Raw genomic sequence first — 21144 nt, 5'->3', positions numbered from 1 at the left:
AATTATTTTCTGACAAAGTGAATTTGCTTTCTTCTTCTAGTTAGAAATGTTTTGTGAAAGTCTTTTTTCGTTTACTCTGAATGCTTCTCCACTACCAGCACATATGCCTCATCCCATTTTTGTCTGTTTTTCTCCTCGTATGGGAATGAGGATGACACAACTGCAAACAGTAAGTACCTTACATGGTGAGTACGTAGATCCAGCTGACAGATTTCACATTTTTATTTTCCTCTTGAGAAAAAAAAAACTCCTAAAGATCTTATTCTTGATGCTGTATCAGCCAGGCACTGCCTATGCAGTGACTTGCAGTGGCAGCTGGCAGCACAGGAATAGAGTCATGTATTTAGGCACTGTGCTCATTAGCTCTTAACTAGATAGAGAAGTGTCAAGATACTCCTAAGCTACTTCTGTCCCACAAACAAACAACACATTATTGGATAAAACAAAACCACCCACTTGGAGGCCAGCACAGGATACCAGTATTGCCATATAATCCAGAGCCCTGCAGTTGACCAGTTTTCCAGCAAGTGATTCTGCCTCAGGCTGTTCTAGCATGGGGGGAAATCCCATAATTCATATATTTCATATGGAGCCATTACAGCTCATCAGCTACTTATCAGAGGGGCTCTGCTACAGTTAAGTTTTTATGCTAAAATTCCCATAATAGGCAGAAACAGGATCCTGTAACATCTCTTCTACAGCAAACCAGAATCTTTGAAGCAACCCATCTGATCCATATAAGTTATTCACAAGTAATAACTTCAGCAGAAAATGCCAACCTCTACTTCCAGGCAAGGCAACAGAGCATAAAATCTCCATGCCCTGTGATCATTGCTCAGTTTCTCATCCTATAGAAAAAACAATCAAGCAGAAAAGTGAAATTCAGTGTTTCCCACATGAATGCATCCGTGGCTTCCCAGGAGGACATTGTGTTACAAGCAGCTAGGAGGCCATTTAAGCAGGCTCTGTTCCTCAGCAATGCTGCTTTTCCACAGGCTCAATGATGAAGGCACAAGCCTTATACACACAAAAGCCACAGCTGTGGCTCCATCACCAGCTGATATCTATTTTTAAAGCTTTCTCCGTGTACACGGAAGCAAGTCCTCCAAGCCTGATTTTTCTCTAGTCCTTGAGCTTTAGGTAAAGAAAAAATAATACCTTTTGCACAAGGAGGTACTAATTAGCTCTTCAAAGTTCCCCTACACTGGTGAAATCAGCTGCAGGAGGGTGGGACAGTCCCACACCTGCTGGCTGCAGCTCAAAGCCCAAAGGCAGAGCCCAGCTCTGATCTCTGCTAGTCCTGCTCAGTATGCAGGGCATCCCAGGAACAAAAGGCTGCCATTTCCACCCATGTGCTGCACTGAGTGCTGGCTTCTTACTGACTCCTCAGAGCAGTAAATAAAGCTGTTTGTGAAACAAAGGTAGGTTTTCCTTCATTCTCAACTTGGAAGACTTTTTTAGTTGAGGGAATGTGTGTGTATTTCATTGGGTTTTTTTTCCTCTGAGCATTTCTAGCTATCAGCCTGACAACATTTAATAAGAACTTACCCGGTGGGTTAGGCCATGGAGCACACAGCCCCATAGTCTATTTCTGAAGGGGCAGGTGGGTCTACTTAGGGTACATTTGCAGGCCGACTCTCCCTAGTGCTCACAATCACTGGATATTGGATGTTAGGAAACACAGCACTGACTACACCTCTCATTATCCTATAAACTTGGGATTTGCCCATGGAAGTATCTATCAGTTGGTATCTGCAGGTTCACAAGCTTATCTTTGTGACATCCTGTGGCAGCAGATTGCAGGTTTTCATTACCTACTGCATGAAGTGTTTATCCACAAGTAGGACGTCCCAAGAAACCTGGTGCTGCAGTCACCACCGAAGTGCTTGGTGATCCTGGAGAAGATACTGCTCCTGTCACATACCTGTACCTTGAAACGGTGTCTCTAGTCTGTTGTGCTGTGTTTCCTGAGTGGGAAGCATACACTGTACCCACCAGTCCCTCCACATTCCCCTCATCCTAGCACACTTTCTTCCTTTCCCTAGGACAGGCTCACCCTGCTGTCCCCATCACAATTACTTTTGAAGCACCCACCAGTCCCGGTTAAAGTGTTGATGACAAGACATCTCACCTAACATGAACTGAGAGCAGGGGTCTTGGAGAAAGGAGAAAATACAGTGTGACTGAAGTATTTGCTGGTTTTGTAGACAGATTCTGGCTAGTCAGCCTTGGGCTGCAGTCTAGCCAAGAGAAAAAAAGAAGCCCTGTCATTTTTAGCCTTAAACACCACACATACAAAAGGTTGGCTTCAGCTCTTCCTCCTGCTGGCCACAGGGCAGAGGCTTCTTCCTCCTGTCCACACTCCCGCAGGATGGGTGGGTGGCCACAGCTGCAGTGGTCCAGAGCAAGCACTTACTTTCCAGTGGCATTTGTGCTCCCCATGGAGCTGCCAGCTGCCAGGCAGAGGGGTGGTGTGAGAGCCAGTGCCACCTTCAGCCTTGCTTTGGTGTTACAGACAGCCCAATTCTTAATCCCAGCATTTTATCTTGGTTTTGACTTGGACAGTCTCGCAAGCACCAGAGATCACTAACACAAGAGCAGCAGCCCTTCAGACCCAAACTGCAGATGAAGACTCCTCAGGCACACACCTGCACAGCTGGAATGAACCTGAATGTCCCTTGCAAGCCACAGAGACTGGGGGAAAAAAAAGTTTGTTTGCAATGCTAGGAGCCCCCTAAGTGCAAATGCTAGATTTGCTCACGGGGACTCACTGAAGTCTTGAGTAATAAATGAGGGACTCAATAAGGGGAAAATAGGTATCTCCAATTCCCTGTGCAACAAAGTGCTTCCTCCTCCCTTAGCCTGAAATAGAGTCATCAGCAGCACAACTCAACACGGCTCCCACCATATCTCTATCCCCTAGCTTTTCTCAAGAATTTTGGTCTTTAACGCAAGGAAAATGTTACACAGGCTCTCTGTCCCCAAATCTAATATTAATATTGTGCTATTAATACTATATTTTATATTAATGGTAGGCTACTATTGGACTAATACTAATATTAGACTTTGGGAGAAGGTTTTCAAGTAAGCTGATCATAAGCCCCTGTTTTACCTACTCAGTAACTAGCAGGATTTAGACCAGCTTTGATGGGATGGAATGTCACATCACATCTCAATTGTGAGAAGCATGAGGATGCAACATCAAGAATTGGTTTTGGAGAGATCTGGAGAGCAGGCAGCTTGCCCTTGCCATCAGATTGGGGGAAAATCCCACAAAACCAATACTTTTCCTAAGCTGCTGTAGACACTGGTACAGTAGGTTTGTAACCCTAAGAAGTGGTGACTTTTGTAGATTTTTTTTTTTCTTCCTCAAGCTCAAGCACAGTGAGAGTTAAGAAAAACAGACCTCTCTTGGCATTTTTGAGACCTCCCTTCCTGAAGCAGACAGTTTTGAGGTCACTTTCCTTTACACAGTAAAGCAACGCACCAGTGCCCTTAGACTTAAGGCTCCATGCATTCCCACAGGTATGCAGTATACAGCCAAACAACAACCAGGCTCAATACCTACAAGCAATTGCCCTTGTACTTCCCCAACCCACTAAACAACAGCAGAATTACTATTAATTAAAATAACAATAATAATAATAATAATAATAACAACAATATTAAAGCGACAGCACCGGCCAAGGAGCTCAGCAGCATCGGTGCTGCCAGGAGGGCTCATCCCCAAAGCCTGGCGGCCCGTGCCATCTAGTGGTGACTTGCACCCTTCCCACCCAAACTGGATACTAAAACCCTCCAAGATTTTACTCTCTATTTCTTTATTCAGTATTTCAGACTGAATCTGCAATATCCAGTTCAAGGATAAGTGTTTTTCACTATCCATGACACCCCTTGAGGGCTCAGGAGAAATGTGAAGACATCCTGGAAGCATGGACAAAGAAAAGCAAAACCAAGTCTACCCTCAGTATGTGTATCTCTTGGAAAACGTAAAACTAAGGCTGCAAAAAGTGTCACTGCTAGTACTTCAGTGCCACAATTGTTAAATTAACCTCATGATTTTGCCCAGAGAAGCTGTCAATCCCCCATCCTTGAAAATGTTGGGTTGGATGGTGCTTTGAGTGGCCCCATCTTGTGGAAGGTGTCCCTGCCCATGTCAGGGAGGGTTGGAAATAGATGGTCTTTAGGGTCTCCTCCAGCCCAAACCATTCCGTGATTCTAGGATTTTGGAAAATAAAGAGGCTAAACAAATTCAGTAAAATGTGGTAAATCAGAGGCACAAAGTGAAATTCACAACTCCCAGCCATAGCATGGCCTCTCTGCTGGCCTGAAGGAAAGATGAACATTTCCCCACATGGCTGTAGTACTCATGGTGGTTGGTGTTTGCCAAGGTGCCCCCAACCCACTGACACCAGAGGTTGATCCAACTGGTTCTGTTCTTGGAAAACCAAAAACCAAGTTGTGCCAGGATAAGAAGTTACAGCAGAAGTGGTGCCACCCAGCCACCAACACGAGAGGGCTTTAGGGGATTACCATCACTGCAGAGATGCTGCAGACCTGGCATGTCCAAGCTAAGCACATCCTCTGCCTACACCTTGCAGACACCTGCACCCTGCACCAAGCTCGGCCCTCTTGCAACCACTCAGGTCACCAGGCAGCATCTTCTCCTTCTCCTGAGGATCTTCTCAAAGCAGGGCCTTTCCAGAACCTGAGGAGAGCAACTCTATGTATTTCTAAAAACTGAGACCACCAATGTTAGAAATAAGTGATGGGCAGGGACAGATTTTGATGCATTCCACCATGGCAAGGAAGTTACCTAACATTTTTAAACACATTAAAGACCAACAGCTGATCATCTGGCATCGAAAGACTCATTTGCAACAGGAACTACAATTAACCCAAAATAAACAAGAAGTTCTCACAAAGACAGAAGGCTCCTGATTAAGTCCTTAAGTAAGAGGGAGCAGGGCACTGTGCTAAGGAGTTAAAGACTGCCTTTAATAAAAGTTCAGTGTTGACACAGCCCCAGTGGTACAACTTAGCACACAGCTGTAGCAAAACTTGCTTTGAGCCACAGCCTATGTTACTTGTGAACAAACATATTTGCTACCAGAAGGCTTCAGACCCTCCAAAAAAGATGTTAGAATACTCTAGTGCAGAGGAGAGGAAATTGGCATGACATAGGGCAAGGTAATCCCCTTCCTAGTGCTCCGAGGATGACATAGGTTACATGTAACTTCTCATTTTGAAACTTCCCTGTTACCTGCATAGAAGGCTGGATGTTTTAATAGATTGTGGACAGAAGTCAGCTGCCTGAATTGTTCAGCACACCCAGACCCAGGGAGAAAGATTCACAAGCAAGTACCTCTCAGGACACAGATCCCACATCTTCCTACCCTTCTCAGTTTAAGTACACTGCCAGCATTTGGGACTAGTCACCATGGCATTCACACAAAACAAGCCAGCAGAGGCAGGTACACCACAAATAGTAGGTTATGTGTTTAATACTTGGACAGTGACCAGAGTGGCCACGTTATGGCCTTATTCCACCTTTCCCTACATATTAGAGTCTCTCAGCTACCAAAGGAATATTTGTGCTATTCATTTCCTGCTATGGAAACTAAAAAACCCTATGAATAGAAACACGGAAAATAAAGCCCAAGATGTACCTGATCGCACTGTCCCCCTTTGTGAAAATAATTCCTTTGCCTGAAGTAGAATCCAACACTGCTAGACACGGACATTAGCCCTAGACCAGATGAGAGCCTTCTCCCAGGCACTGTGAAGCAGTGCTAAAGTGCCTCCCCTTCCATCCAGCTTTCAGAGGAAACACTGTGATTATAAACACCCACAGATGATCAAAACATAAGAGCTTCTGGTCAACATGAAGAAACAATATTCATGTCCTTAACATTTAACAAAAAACCCAGCATATTCACACTGCCAATTTCCAGTCTGATCACAGATTAAAATGTTCTTGTAATTAAAACCCAAGCAAGATGTAACACTGTTTGTATTTTATAAAGATTGTTTATTTTAATTATATAGACCCAAGGCCACAGGAGACCCCTGATAGCACACGAGTGCCCATAGTACCCGTTAAAAGAGCTTTTGGCAGAACTTGAGGCAAGCTTGTACAATGGCACCTTCATTCATCCCACTGGAACGGACCACAAAGGAGTTCCTTGGGATCAGCACCAAAGCAGAAAAGCAACCATGTGTTTCACATGCACTTGACACCAGTTGTCCATCTGATTGTTCTCACTTATATTAGCCCCCAACACAAACCACATACAACTCCAACTTTCTAAGGTGAAAAACCCAGGTGCTCAAGTCACGTAACACCAAGACATTTTGCAGCACTCCATTAGTAGCCTTTTTTTAAAAGTGAGAAGAGTAGAACAGCAGAAGACTTTGTTCTCTCAAGATATTTCAGATTTTTCTTCAAAATCTTCTTTTGATGTCTGATATTAAATAAAATAACCCAGGATACAATGCATTTTACTTAACAGAAGCAGTAAGGGATGAAGCATGTTCTCACTTCCTTCTCCTGTACATCTTCATTTCCAAAATAAGAACTTCCTACTTCACCAAGATACTTATTTTAGAAAAACTAGAGTCTATAACCAGTCTTAGAAAGATTAAAAAAAGGAAAGCAGGGAGGTGGCTTGATTTCTGGGCGGGTTTGTTGTTTGTTTTGCATTTTTTAATTGCTAAAATGAAATTATAACTTTCAAGGATTAAGGCAGAAAAAACACATTTACTAACAACTACTCCAAAAAATATACACAAACCTGCCCTTTACAGTGAAGTCATCTGCAGGTATTACATCAGCTAGAATGTGACTTTTGTCAAATCCTCTTTTGTAGTGTTTCACACTCACACAAGCAGACTAACTCTACAGACAAAATCCCACTCAAAAATAGAATCAGAAAATCACTCGGGTCAAATATTCATATCAAGACTGGTTATTTTATTTTTCATCTGTGCAGTCAGTTAAAAGAATAGTAATGATGAAAACAGACAACCACAGAAGCTTTAGGTACAGTTTCGTAACACTGAAGAAGCAAATGACCACACTGAACACATTCTTTATGCTGGTCATTTCCAAATGAAACAGAAGGACATACAAAGGTCTAGTTCAGTGTAAAACCTGATATTAAGCAGCAATGTGATCACAAATTGCAACACTGTCACATAAACACAGGAAATTACTGCTTATTCAAAGTTACACAGCCCCTGCAACAAAGATGATATGACTGTATTTAAAATAAGAACCCAAAATACATTCAAGATAACGGCTGCAACAATAAGGCAATCGTTTTAAAAATAGATCCCACTAAACAAAACAAGACCAACCTGTTTGTTGCCTTCATAAGGTTTCAGACTTGGATGGGTGAGTTCAAAGTTAAGCGCTTACCCACCACTAACGTTTCAGAAGGACATTGGTAAGAACACCTGAAGACATGAGTATATTGGACTGCCAGCAATCACAACCCAGGTCTTATCACAAGCACGTCCCACACACGCAGCTTCGCTCTTACACGTTTGCATGAAGAGCCCTGTACAAAGATTTCACTACAGTTTCCTTCAAGAAAAATTAAGCATTGACAGAAGACATTAGCATTTCAAAATTCTTCCAAACCACTTTATATTATACACCTTTGTCCTGCTACTAGCAAGATCATTAAAGCTACACACTAGGGAGACAGCATTATTGGCAGCTACGTCACAGCAACATTAAAAAAAATAGCATCAGCTGTTTAAAAAAAGAAAGAGACTGAAAATAACTTGGGGAGTGAAATGCACACCTACAGACAGCATGGAAGGGAGAAGGAAATTGTTTGGCTAGAGCAGATGAGCTACCCAGAGATTCCACATCCATCTTATTGCATATTTGATCGGTGTCCTCATTCAAACCCACATGGATTTCTCCTTCATTATCTTGCTCCAGAGTCTTGACTGTTGCACCTTCAGAGCTACCCTGAACTAGCCATGTGTATTGCCATAACTTCACACTTCTTCACAGCTCGTAGAAGCAGGGACTAAGTTACTGTTTCTTAGTCAGGGACACTACAGATAGCAGCCTTTTGCTGTCTTCTGTACACTAAAGTCTAGATAAAGTGAAGTGCAGTGGAGTGTCAATATCCTATGTCAGTACAGAGCAAGTTTATTTGTAAGCCTGTACTAGCAAAGCTTAAGATGAAAATGCTAATTTCTTAAGAAAAATGTCCCAGTATTTGATTAGCACTGCTAGACTGTAAGTCTCACCATGTGACAAGACATAAGCACACAAGAAAATTGTGACATTAAGTTATGTGAGGAAAACTGAAAGCAGCAGGGAATAGAATCTGATTGCTTCTGCTCAGTTTGAATAAATGGGAAGTTTACTAATTAAAGGAAACAAAAAAGAAAAGAAAAAACAATCAACCATCATTAGACATTCCCTTGCCAGCACACAAGACAGAAGAGGAGACAATCAGTATTTCAACATGTGTTTACAGGATATGTGCATAGCACTGCCTAATCATGCTTCAAAACGTAACCTTATGCTTAATATATACATGCTAGCAAATGAAACAGTCTTTAAGACTCCAAAGGAAAGTCAGGGCTAATCTATCTTATGTATTTAAATACTGAAACATCTAAATGATTTTAAGAAATGAATGCCCCTCACTGGATTTTGATCACTATCCAAAACTGACAAATTAAAACATAAAGGCGCTAACAGAGTGCTCTTTTCCCAGATGTAAAACCTAAATGCTGCTGCTTTCAGCCATATAACTGAACCAAACCACAATTTGGAAGCCACAGGTTTAAACTTCTTAACAGCTAAAAATACAAGACCGATTTTAAAGTCCTGATTAAGTTTTTATACACGGAACAATGATCCAAACACTACCACATATCCAAACTTGGAGAGAAAAATGAAGTTGTTCAAGATGAGATCTGTTGGTAGTTCTCTCTCATACACACAGAGGTGGTTACATGCATGCTCCTCATCTTTCCAAAATCTCATGCATCAATCTTCAGAGTTGCTAGATAAACAGAAGTGGAGCACTTCATTCTGAAGTGCAATGTCAAAATAGCTGTAGAACTCATCCTCAGAGAAAACAGGAACAACTGCTGATTACTAGTAAAAATCTGTAAGTCCTCCAGCAAACATGAGGTATCAAATTCCCTGCTGGAACCCTGTCAGAGTGTCACAAACTGCTACGAGAGCCTTAAACGCTTCTAGGAAAAAAAGTTATGTTAGATACCAAATACTTGATGAAAAGGTGTACAAGGAGAGCTAAGAGAAGGGTTCATTATCCAAATACCAAATATGACACTTCAGAATACTAAACAGTGAGCAGTGCATAACCCAGGCACCTTCACATCTGTAGCACAGGCTGGACTTGGAGTAAAAGGTTCAGGAAAAACATTCAGAAGCCTAGCAGGACTGTTTAAACTATAATCCTTCTTATATACCAAAACCAAGAAAACAAGTCTTGCTATCCAATTGCTTTCTTTGCATCTCCTTCTTTTTTAAAAAAGAGGAGATAATAAAACCTCCAAATCATGTGCACCTAATAGGATTTTTCATATTTCATTTATACTTTTTATATATACAAGAACTTGACTAAAATCTCACTTTAGAATACGTTCTAAACCAGAATAATCTTTCAACTGATTTTTTAGTTCACGTGCTTTCTCAAGGTTGAAAAAATATAGATATTCATATACAGCTAAGGAAATAAAACTCCATTTCATTATATGTAGTTACAGTGCTGTAAAGAAAAAATAATTTATAAACTATTTTAAGTCTGAAATATTTACTATGTTCAGACTAATGCAAAGGCTAAGCCTATGGTCCAGGACCTGCTCTTCATCTGCGTGCTGAGACCGGAGATACAAGAGCTCAGCATTTTTGTGATGGAGATTTCTCCCTGCCCCTCCCTTCCTCCAGTATTCTGTGACTTGCTGCTGAAGCCCTCCCTGAACTTTTACCGCAGTAGCATCATCCATTGGTAGCTCAGAAGTAAAGGTCCACAGGGATCAATGGTACCTCTTAGGTCCGTTTCTTAGTAAGGTCACACCACTGAAGGACACAGTGCAGAGGTGTTAACCATTCACAGTTCACTCAGAAGTTCAGTGGAGTACTTTTAAGTCGTGTCTTCCGTAGGCGCCCTTCGCTGCCGAGCTGATTTCTGTCTCCCTCTCTGAGGCGAGGGCGGAGTTTCCTGTTCAGTTTCAGTTTCTGAAGGCTCGTTGTCTCCCTGCTGGGACCCCGTATCACCTATCAATTCTCTCAGGAATTTGAATTTAGACAGGAACAATTGCCAGACCACATACCATCCTGCAGGAGAAAGAAAAAGATACTGCTTAGTTACTTCATACAAATTGGTAGTCAGCTCGCCGGCAAAGCGTATCAGTATCACAAAGGGGTAAAAAATTTTGATCAGCTCCCATCCTCTATTTGGCAACCTCAGCAGCCCTCCACAGCACGTCCACTCCTTTTTATAGTCCTGAAAAAAACAATTCAACTTCGTAAAGTTCGTCCTCATCCAGTAGCAACATTTAAGCTCCAGGAAAAGCCCTACACATTCCAAACTGAACAGGCACAGCAAGTAGGTGGGTGATCACCATCACCATCACACAGATAAAGGTCTTAATTGTCAGGAAAAAAGAAGTCCTGTGGTTATATCTCAATCAAGGACTCAGGATTCATTACACAGGCGCTGTGAAAGCACTAGAATTTCTCCCCTCATGCAGCAAACACTCCGTTCTGGAAATCACATTTAAGAAGCTGCATTACATAATCACTATTAAGCAAACTTGCTCAGATCCTCAAATTAATATCATTTTATAATAAATCCTATAATAAATGGACAAGGTCTTCCTTATGTTCACTAAAAGACCACATCCCTCAAATTCAATGAGATCCCTCACCAAGCCCAAATTCCACTAAAGTAAAATTAACATGCTGTGGTAAATCTATGTACTGCTTTGCCGCTAAAATACTCTAGGTCCCAAAATAATGCAAGTAGAGCTGAGATGGCCACATTTCTATAATCTATCTTAAAAAATACTTAAGATCCACCTGCTCCTCCTCCTCCTCTGTGTTGTCTAAGTGTTTCTGTAACAGGTAGCCAAAAAAAACTGGAAAAAGCAGATATAAGTATATCTAAACCTAAGCCAGAATCTTCATTTTAAGAGAACCCACAGAATAGGAATAAAACTTCTCTGTGAAATACAGTTAAGTGGAGCAAAATTTAAACAGCTCATTGAAAATAAATGCTATACAAACATTGTTTGCAACACCAACATCCATCTGGCTGCACAGAGCTATATATTTAATAGTCCCATTCTCCGTTCAAAAGGTCTTGCCAGCTATTTAAGCCTATACTGCTGACCTATTCAGATATTAAGAGTCCTATTTTACAGAGCTAGGGAAAACTGTCCTCCCAATTACACAGCTTCCAGCAGAAGCAGACTTCTGGGAATGGAACACAGGACATAGTAGAAAGGGGGGAGAAAGACTAACAACTAACTAATAAGTAAATAAATAACACATATAATGACAGCACCTCTGTATTTCTTTCTCTCCTGTAATCAGAGTCAATACAGGCAATCCATTCCTTATGACAAAAACAACATCCCACCCTTCTCCTCCTTCCTGGAATACTTTCCACATCTTGCAGTTTTTTTAATTTCAATAACTTCTCTGCTGCTGAGGAAATTGAAGAAAAGGTTTTATATGACAACCTTTTATGATCTAAATTAATTCTTAGAGACTACACAATATTTCCTTTCCCATGAATACCTAACCCCTTAAATGACTTGTGATTAAATTGAATCTGCTGTCCCACAAATGCATTACATTCCCTTGCACCTAGAAAAAAAAAATTGATGGTAGATGGCTGGGTTTGGCCTCTCTTTTCTTTCAGAACTAGAAGTAAAAATTGAGGTAGCGGCTCTTTGAAGGTTGCTTCCATTGAAAGAGGAGAGGGAGGAGGATGAGGTAAAAATATTCAGGGCATTCCCAGAAGGATTTTAGGGCACTTTACAGAAGCATGACTTCAGTATATTTGGTGTAAATAGATATTCCATTAAAGGAGGCATTTTAACTTAAGCTAAATAAAGTGAACTAGATGCTTCCTCTATCACTGCAGACAGGGTACTTAACACCCAGAATTACTACAGGGTATGTGTTGGGGAAACACGAAAGAACTTATGAAGTTCATCTGCAGTCTCAAGAAAAATGGCACTAATTTCTTTTCAGTGTTTGGTCTGAGTTAGAGAGCAGAGCAGAATGGTCTAAGTATCCAAAACCCCAAGTACCATAAACAGATTCTGGAGCTCTCTAGCTTCAGACTACAAACAAGACATTGTAAATAACCAGCCAAGGGGACTGGTTCTAGCAGCCAAACAAACAGACATGGGGTAACAGGCAGGTGAAACAAACCACAACACAGTGGGTTGAAAAGAAAATTACAACAGGCTAAGCCAAAGACATTAGTGGGGCAGACAACCAGGCTTGAAAACCAGAATAAAAAACTTTACAAGGTATCCTAGCCTGTACCAGAAAGCTTTAGGTATAAAGTAGTCAAAGTAGAAAGATTTCTTTCACTTGCTCTAGTTACCGTGCCAGCTTGGATGGAAAGGTAAAAAAAATAATTCCCCAAAACAAACACACTTGTCCAAATCAAGTTTGGACTTGCCTCTTCAGCTGAGCCTCCCTGTCATTAAATAAATAAGAATTTCCTTGGAAATAACCAGACTACTAAGAAGAAGCGATTCTGGGTAAGAAAAAATCTCTCCAGCAACAGTATCAGCTAAATACATCATTAAAAAAAAACCACACACACAGACACAAAGCCGGCAGGCAGATTCACATTGTCTCTGAATCAGAAGACAATGCATTTTCTATTAATTTCTCATTCTCTTAAAAAATTGCAAAATGGTAACACCTGTCACTGTGCCATACTGAAGAACTGCAAGTTCCATAACTGTGTTTAAAAAAAGAAAATAATTGTAAACTAATTAAAATACACACACAAGAAAAGGAAAATGGGCATCTCAAGGCCTTTTCTGTATGTGGCTCAGTTTAGCTTTGAGGGTTTTTTTTGCTGTAGAGCTCTTTCTGGACACGTAAGTGACACCATTGGTTTGCATCTTTAACACTTCCACTCTGTTCAGCTAAGCTGCTCTCAAAGAATTCCTACTGGTTTAACTTCACCACACACAACACATGTGATTAGAATCAGTCTTTCACTGCTTGCTTTATTTTCTTAAACTATTTGATTTACCTTTTAAAATCATCCTTAGCTTGACTGAGCCTGTGGAAGCCAAAGAGCGCACCCGCAACACGCCTTTGTCAAACAAGCAGTGATGACGTGCGGATTATAATACATAATATTTCTACACTAACTGGTGAAAGAAGTTGCCTTTCAAAGCAGTAAGCCAGATCAAACATACATCAGCACAGTGCAAAGCAGGGGATCCAGCTGTTGATGTAGCACATACCTGAATCCAGTGTTACAAAATCTAAGCTACCAGCATTTTGAAGCTAGGCAAAACAGCAGCCCCCAGCCTTGCAGAGTTTAGTACTCATTAAAAGCTGGGTGCCACCATCTCCCTTAAAAATACCACAGCCAGATGCCATGCAAAGACACATCTGGTACCGTGCCATCAGTATGTCAACACCCCTCTAATAAATCACGATGCAATGTGTTTGTGAAGATGGGGCTGTGAGTCAAAGCCTTTGACTACTTCATAGAGAATGTATGTAACATCCATGCAATTTGGATGTTAAACAGATTTTATGGTTTGACTAGACTTCATGAAAATACTTTTTCTGTTACTTCCCACATCAGCTCCTGGTTCTTTGTAAAGGAGAAAGAAACAGAGATCCAACTACAAAGTTACTCCTACTCCAAAAGTGAGGGATAACAAGTCTAAGGCCCATCTACTTCATTCACCTTTCATTGGCTGGTATGCAACAGCTGTTTTATTTATTGGAGCACATTTTCCTCTTCCATTTGAATCCAGAAAAGCAAACAAAAGAAAAACACCAGGGCTAATATGGAATTCTGGTTAAACCAACTTGATCTTTCTTATGTGAAATACAAATGTAACGTACTAATTTAAAACTGGGGTATCACCATGGTGAATGTTACCTATATTCAAATGCTGAAGTGTCCATCGCAGAAAATCCTAAACAGCTACAGCTGAAAAAAAAAAAAAAAAAAGAAAGAAAAGAAAAAGAGCATGGAGCTTGAGATGCTAACCTGAGATTTGGGAGAACAGGGCTCTTCTCTGAGCGCTGTTAGATAACTCCTGCAACCATGCACAAGTCACTTCATCCACATCTCTGAAACAGTGCAGCACTAGTACACTGCCCTAGTGGATAGCTTTGCTATGGAAAGGATCAGCTTGAAGGAAGCACTACTCTGACACTGGGATAACAGAGGACATCAGGTGACATGGTGCTTGGCTCTGCACAGCTCCATAAACCTGCTCCCATTTAATGCAACACTACAGCTTGCTGACTGAGCAAAAGGAAACTTGCTCTCTTCTCATCTCCCATTCACAACTGTTTGAAAACTCAACTTCAAATTAAATGATATTTACTCTTTATGAGTGGTCTAATCAAGCATGACTTTCCTCACCTGTTAAGGCATTTCCCAAGAATCACTCATTGAAGATAGTTACAAAACTGTTTAAGCAAAGTATTAAAGAAAAGTTATTCAGGCAGAATTTAGGGCTGAAATATTTTCCCAGCTGCAACTGAATTCATACTTCTGAAGTGAACCACACATTCATTTCAGCACTTAGAGTTACATGATTTTTATTTTAAGGTTGTATGTCTCAACCTGCATTTCATTAGCCTCTTTTGACAAATAAGATGAATGTTTCCATCTGTTCCAGTGAAGGCATTTTGGCAATTTCACTTGGCTTCATGCATTGCTACACTGGGAAAATAGAACAAATACACAGAGGTAAGCAGTACTAGAGTTCACCTTGGCTGGTATTTTATTTTATCCCATGTCCTTGACTATGGACAAGTTCCAGCCATCTCAGAGGTACATGGAATACAAAAAAGCAGCAATAAGACCATCAGAAAAAGAAAATCAGAAAAGGTGGGTATGAAAAAAAGTGGGAGCAACTGAACATTTGTTGTGTTTACAGTACCTCAGTGGTTTCTGTGTCAGATGTGATTAGTTTACAAATGCTAGCTGCAAGCCTCCCATGCTTCTCAACTAATTCAGATTAACATTGAAAGTAGCAGTTGCCAGCATTCAGAATGTTTTAAAGAAAAGAAATTCAGGCCATTTATTCAAAGTACATTTATAGACATAAATGCCTAATTCACATTGCTGAAGAACCAGTCAGAGTAACTTCTGATAATTTGTGCTCTGAATTTTGTCTTTTCATGTGGAAAAAAAATTGGAAAAGTGAATGTTTTACTCATTGTTTAAGTTTTGATAGCCCTTATCACATTATATGGGGACGGGCAGCAGAAATCCACGTGATCCTGGATATTTAAGTTTATTACTCTCTACAGGCAATCACACCATGAGTCCTTTTATGAGCAACTCAAAATCCAAGTCCCAGCTCTTAACACACTTGACCCTTCCTCTCGAGGCTGTTTCAACACCTCTTGTCAGATGGCTGGAAAATATTCTCATCATTAGATCAGGCTAACTCCAGCTTATATCCAGCCCTTCCTATGTCAGATTTGTCCATTTATTTGTATGTCTCACTGGCTGGCTTTTGCTCACATCCTGTCACACACAGCACTTAGGCAGTTTCCTCACCACCTCCTCACCTGCAGGTCCGCTACTTTTTCCAGCTTGTCACTATCACAGACAAACAATTAAGTTCAAAGTACTCTTTTTTTTTTTTTTCCAGTAGTGGTGTTGACACTGTTTTCCTAGAATATTTTCCATGGCAAGAGAAGTATAAGTGGTATAACCAATATTTATTAATTAATTAATAAATACTGAGTGATGAAAAAATAATTACAAATACTATAAATCACTATCAAATCCCACTGAATCACTTCTAGCATGGTAATAGTTCAAATCCCTCCCCAAAAAATCCAATTAATGTGTCAGCTTCCTGTGTTCAGTACATCTGAAATCTAGGTGACTTTTAGCAATCATTTTATGAAGTCTGACACTGATTAAAGTAAAATACAATGAAGGATTCAAAACAATGTATTTAGGGAATTTAAGATGAATGTCCAATATGTAACTCCAAACAAGTTAAGTATTTACAAGCCACTTAAAAATAAAGTTATTCATTACTTCTGCTTTCTTTAACCAAGAAAGCACTAGGCAAATGATTGTGTTATCAGCCAAAGTTAATGCTTAGCATTCCAATTCCATTTGTCCTATACAGAAAAAGGCAGAAGGGCCTGAGGAAAATGATGCTTGTTTCTGAGTCTGAACAACAGGTTGCAAAACTGTATTACACTTTCAGCAAGATAGCAAACAAAGATCTTGTATTCATACTTAGATATAAAAGCCCTAGCAATTACCATGATGCATCTTCTAAAAGTTGAAAAGTGGCCAGTCAACACCTAATGAGGTAGAGAAACCTGAATAAATATCTACTCAGGTCACTGTTTAGTCTGTAACAACAGACAGTACAGGACATGCAGGAAAAGAGCACGAGACCAAGTGAAGCATAGCCTTGCAGTTCCAGTTATCAGCATTTCACAGATTTCCTCACCCAAGATCACGACCAAGACCAAGACATTGACCTTTCTTCCAGGAATTTAAATGACAGAAGTTTCATCACCCAAAATATTCCTTATTAATGAGCTTGCAAATTATTTCCCCATTGTGTAAAAGACAATTTTTTGTTTTCAGCCTGTTGCTTGACCATTTAACTTCATGTACTCCAACTCCTCTGCAATGATGACATTTCACAATGCTTCCCACTTCACTTTTGACTTGCTAGTCAGTGATATACCCATCACCCCTTCTCCAGTCACCTATTTTCCAGGCTTGACAGATCTAACCTGTTTAGAGTTTCTTCATGCAGAAATAATTTCACAGCTCCCAACAAAAAATTGCTATGGAAACCCTATTTTTTAAAAAGAAACTAGGATTTCATTTTTTTAATGAGGTAATACACTTTAACAAGAAAATACACTGTGTGAGACACATGCACATGGATGATTCCTATAGCAGCACAATGACATTTTCTCTTCTATTTCAGGCTTCCAAAGTTTGATTGCCTGTTTGCTAGCTACAAAGCATTACAGAGATATTTTGGAGAAATGCTTGAAATTACTTCAGCTAATCCTTTCTTTGGGATAATAGCAGCTCAGTTTGGTTCCATTATATTTCTCCACACAAATCACATGTGTAAACATTACACAGTTTCTACATGCCTTACTTGATACATGTTGATACTAGACTTCCCATTTCACTATCCAGTCCCTTGATAATGCAAAATCTTTCCACAATGCTTTATCATTTTGACAACAATTAGCAGTTTTTAAACCATTAAAAATCAGTCTTCACTTTGCTCCCTCAGTTTTCCAGAAACCACTTGTAAACACACCTGTCACCAAGGTGCCAGGTAGGTTTATAAATGGTTGTAAGTCTCACAAGCCTCTCATCACATATTATGGCATAGCTTGAATTTGCTGGTGTGGTTTTTGTTTGTTTGTTTTGAGAGCTGCAAGTTTTTGGCCACAACATTCACATACTGCACTGCTGATTCCTTCCAGGAACTCCCAAAAGACCTGCAAGTCATCCCTCCCATTGAAATAACCCTTCTCTCTGTGTATTAAAAAAAAAATTTAAAAAATAAAATAAAATTTTAAAAAAGCCTTGGATGAATCATCTAGGTTGGAAGAATCCTTTAAGATCATCCAGTCCAACCATTCACCCAGCATTGCCACTGTAACCCCTAAATCACTAGACCATCTCCCAGGGCCACATCCAGACATCTCTTGAACACCTCCAGGGATGGTGACTCCAGCACCTCCCTGGGCAACCTGTTCCAATTCCCGACCACCCTAATAGTGAAAAAATATTTTCTAATATCTAATCTGAATCTCCCCTGTCTCAGTTTAAGGCCATTTCCCCTGTGCCTCTCACTGCATGCACAGCAGATGGACCTCACTAGAGCCTCATGTCAGGTGGTTGTAGAGGGCGACGAGGTCCCCCCTGAGCCTCCCCCTCTCGATCCACGTAAGAAAAAACCTCCCAAGAGCTGTCTTCAGCCAATTCCAGCAAACAGATGTCAGAAGCCGAGGGATGCCAGTCCCAAGTTTACTTCCTGCACCCACTGGCATTTCAGACCCATGCATGTAGAAGCCGCACAGTGTGACTGCTTTTTTTAGCCCCATCTCTAAAAAAGCCCTCATTTCTACAGGAAACAGCGAATTAAGCAGCGAAGTAAGGCTCTGGGAGCATATCAAGGCTGGAAACGACTCGGGAACAAAGAGAAGAGGGCGCTGCACAGCACACACGCTCCCCCACAGGCCGGGGCACGGTGCCCTTTTCCTTCCCCCAGTCAATCCGAGCCAAGAGGAACCACCACAGATTGCGAGCCCGGCGCTGCGCTGCGAGGGCGGGCGGGGGGCACCGCCACTGGCACCGCCCGCCCCAGCCGGGCCAGCAGCCGCCCCGCCGCGCCCCGGCACTCACCGCACAGCATGAAGAGCAGCACGCAGGCCAGCGTGGCCACGATCACCAGCAGGGTCAGCCCGACGCTCTGCCACATGGCGCGGCCGGGGGGAGCCGGCAGGACCCGGGCCGGGCCGGCGGCCGCGGCGGCCCCGCTCCTGCTCCTCCTCCCGCCGCCGAGGAGCCGGCGGCCAGGCGGGGCGGGGCTCGCGGAGCATCACGCTGGCGCGGGGAGGCGCGCGGGATGTGCTGGGAGATGTAGTTTATCTTCCTCCGCAGCGGCTGGAGCGGAAGGACAATCCCCGTCAGCGAGGACTACAAGTCCCGGTGTGCCCTGCGGCGCGGTGGTGATTGCTGGGGGCGGTGAGGGCAGTGTGAGGGCGGGGGGAGCGGCTGGTGGGGTAAAGCCCAGGGGCGGTGGCTGGAGCCCTGAGCGGGACAGAGGGCGCGTAGGACCCGCGGAAAGGTGATTCAAGGCCAGGCTGGACGGGGTCTGAACTGCCTGATCTGGTGGGAAATGCCCCTGCCCAGAGCAGTGGGGGTGGAACTGTATGGTCTTTAAGGTCCCTCGCAACCCAAAGCATCCTATGATTCCATTGCTCTGTGACTTAGATTTAGGGACGGGGCAAACCGATTTCTTAATCCTCCTTCTCCCTCTTGCCCTTCCATCCAGTGGGATCGTATAAAGGGACAACAGGAATACCCAGGCCTTAGTCAAGGAAGCGATTTTCAAGGAAGCGATTTTACCGGTGAACCCGGCGTGGTTCGAACTCCACCTGGCCTTGGCTCTTGCCCTCTGATAACGTGGTGGTGGTGGCGCATCAAAGCTGGCCCTTCCCACTTAGAAGAAATCTGAGGAAATACTATCTCTCAGAACTGTGAGATGATCTTGATTGTGACATGGACTTTGCTGTTAGCACTGGAATGAAGTTAAAATTTTCCTTTGTAGTGTGCTGGTTAATGTTTCTAAAACTACTGGAACTTGTGTAAATCCAGTACTACAGAAGCTTAGTTTCCCATGGGCATGCCAACATTGTAGTGACACATCAGAGAAAGCTAGTCCAGTTCTTTGTTTCTTCTATGTAGTATTTCAAAATCTCCCTGTTTAATCGAAGCTAACAGTTCTTTGTTTTCCTGGACTCTGAGCATGCCACATGCTTCCTCCTTCCAATATACCTGTTAACCAAAATTACCTGCATGTGCAGTCCCTAGTCCACATCCTTAAATCTGCTGTGACTTCACCAAATCAACCTAGAGTTCTTTCTTTCCAATCCTAGCCTTCTTTTCCCGACATTCCAAGCCCTGTTTAATGCTGTGCCTGGAGAATTAAACAACTTAGCATGTCTTTTGCAAGTATCATTTAATTTGAAACATGTTTTATGTTATTTTCCAAGTTTTAACTTTGGCATGACTCCTGATCTTTAAGTGTTATTACAATTCTTGCCTCAGCACTTGTTACATATACTTAAGTAAGATTTCTTTTGAATTGCAAACAAAGCAAAGTAGTAACAGTTGCTACCATATTATTTTTGAAAAATAAGCTTCTTCCTAGCTGCCCTGTTCTGTTTCTCTGATTTTTTGCTTATTATCTGCAGTTCTTTGGATATGGAACTACTACCTTCTCACTTCTGTAAAATAGCTGTGAAATGTAAGGGCTATTAAAATAATCCAAATATGTCATCCTATGGTTCCAAAAATAAATATACATGATCCATGTATATAGTCCTCAGACATACATGGAGATATACACACACGGATCATACATTCGAACATATATAGTACTGCTCAAGACAATATGGAATTTCAGGCACACAGTGATTCTTGGGGTGTCCTGTGCAGGGCCAGGAGTTGGATTCGATGATCCTGATGGGTCTCTTCCAACTCAGCACATTCTGAGATGCTAATAGACTAGGAAGTAAAAAATGAAAACAAGTAGCAGTTAGAGTTCTCATATATTCTGTGCAGGTTGAACACCTTCTAATCAATGTATGTTCAGTTTGGAAAACCTTAATTTTACTTATTTAGGTATCACTTTCTCTAGTTCATTCACCAGGCTTGTCACCTTGTTGCAGAGGGCCATCAGGTGACTTAGGCATGATTTCCTGCCTATAAATCTATTTTGACTAGTCACAATTACCTTGATCTTCATGTTTTCAGAGACCACATGAATTCCAGGAGGATTTCCTCTAAGACCTTTCCAGAGACTGAGGTGAAGCTCACAGGCCTGTAGTTCTCCAGACCTTCCTTCTTGCTCTCTTTGAAGGTAGAAGAGATGCTTGGTCACATCCATTCTCCAGGAACATCTCCCAGTCAACAGCATATTTCAAAGCTAATTGAGAACAGCCTCACAGTGACATCAGCCAGCTCTCTCAGCAGTCAAGGACACAACCTCTCAGGCCCTGGGAATGTTAGATATTTCCATTTTGTGTAAGTGTTCCCTAACCTGGTCCTCCTCCACTGAGGATCATTCTTCCTTGCTCCATTAGACTTTCCCTCTAATCTCTTGTCT

The 21144-nt window shown here is 41.7% G+C and overlaps 1 protein-coding gene across 1 annotated transcript; it reads right to left on the bottom strand.

Moving 5' to 3' along the window:
• Positions 1-6970: 6970 nt before the first annotated feature.
• Positions 6971-18817, bottom strand: SMIM13 (small integral membrane protein 13). Its single transcript, XM_084208150.1, has 2 exons — positions 18657-18817; positions 6971-10339 (listed from the first exon to the last, which is right to left on the bottom strand). The coding sequence occupies exons 1-2, from the start codon at positions 18730-18732 to the stop codon at positions 10146-10148; spliced, it is 270 nt and encodes an 89-aa protein (XP_084064276.1). The 5' UTR covers positions 18733-18817; the 3' UTR covers positions 6971-10145.
• Between the last annotated feature and the right edge of the window lie 2327 nt (positions 18818-21144).

The sequence above is a fragment of the Fringilla coelebs genome (genome assembly GCF_963513975.1).
Source record: "Fringilla coelebs genome assembly, chromosome: 1".
In the NCBI taxonomy this organism is placed as follows: Eukaryota; Metazoa; Chordata; class Aves; order Passeriformes; family Fringillidae; genus Fringilla; species Fringilla coelebs.
The sequence above is the reverse complement of the archived record's forward strand: the minus strand, read 5'-3'. Positions and strand labels throughout refer to the sequence as shown.

What these genes read in the sequence shown, in the direction of transcription:
- SMIM13 (XM_084208150.1), bottom strand. Translation starts at nt 18,732, where the DNA reads ATGTGGCAGAGCGTCGGGCTGACCCTGCTGGTGATCGTGGCCACGCTG. An exon ending in GCTGCTCTTCATGCTGTGCG is followed by an intron (nt 10,340 to 18,656) that starts GTGAGTGCCGGG and finishes TTTCTCCTGCAG; the next exon opens with GATGGTATGTGGTCTGGCAA.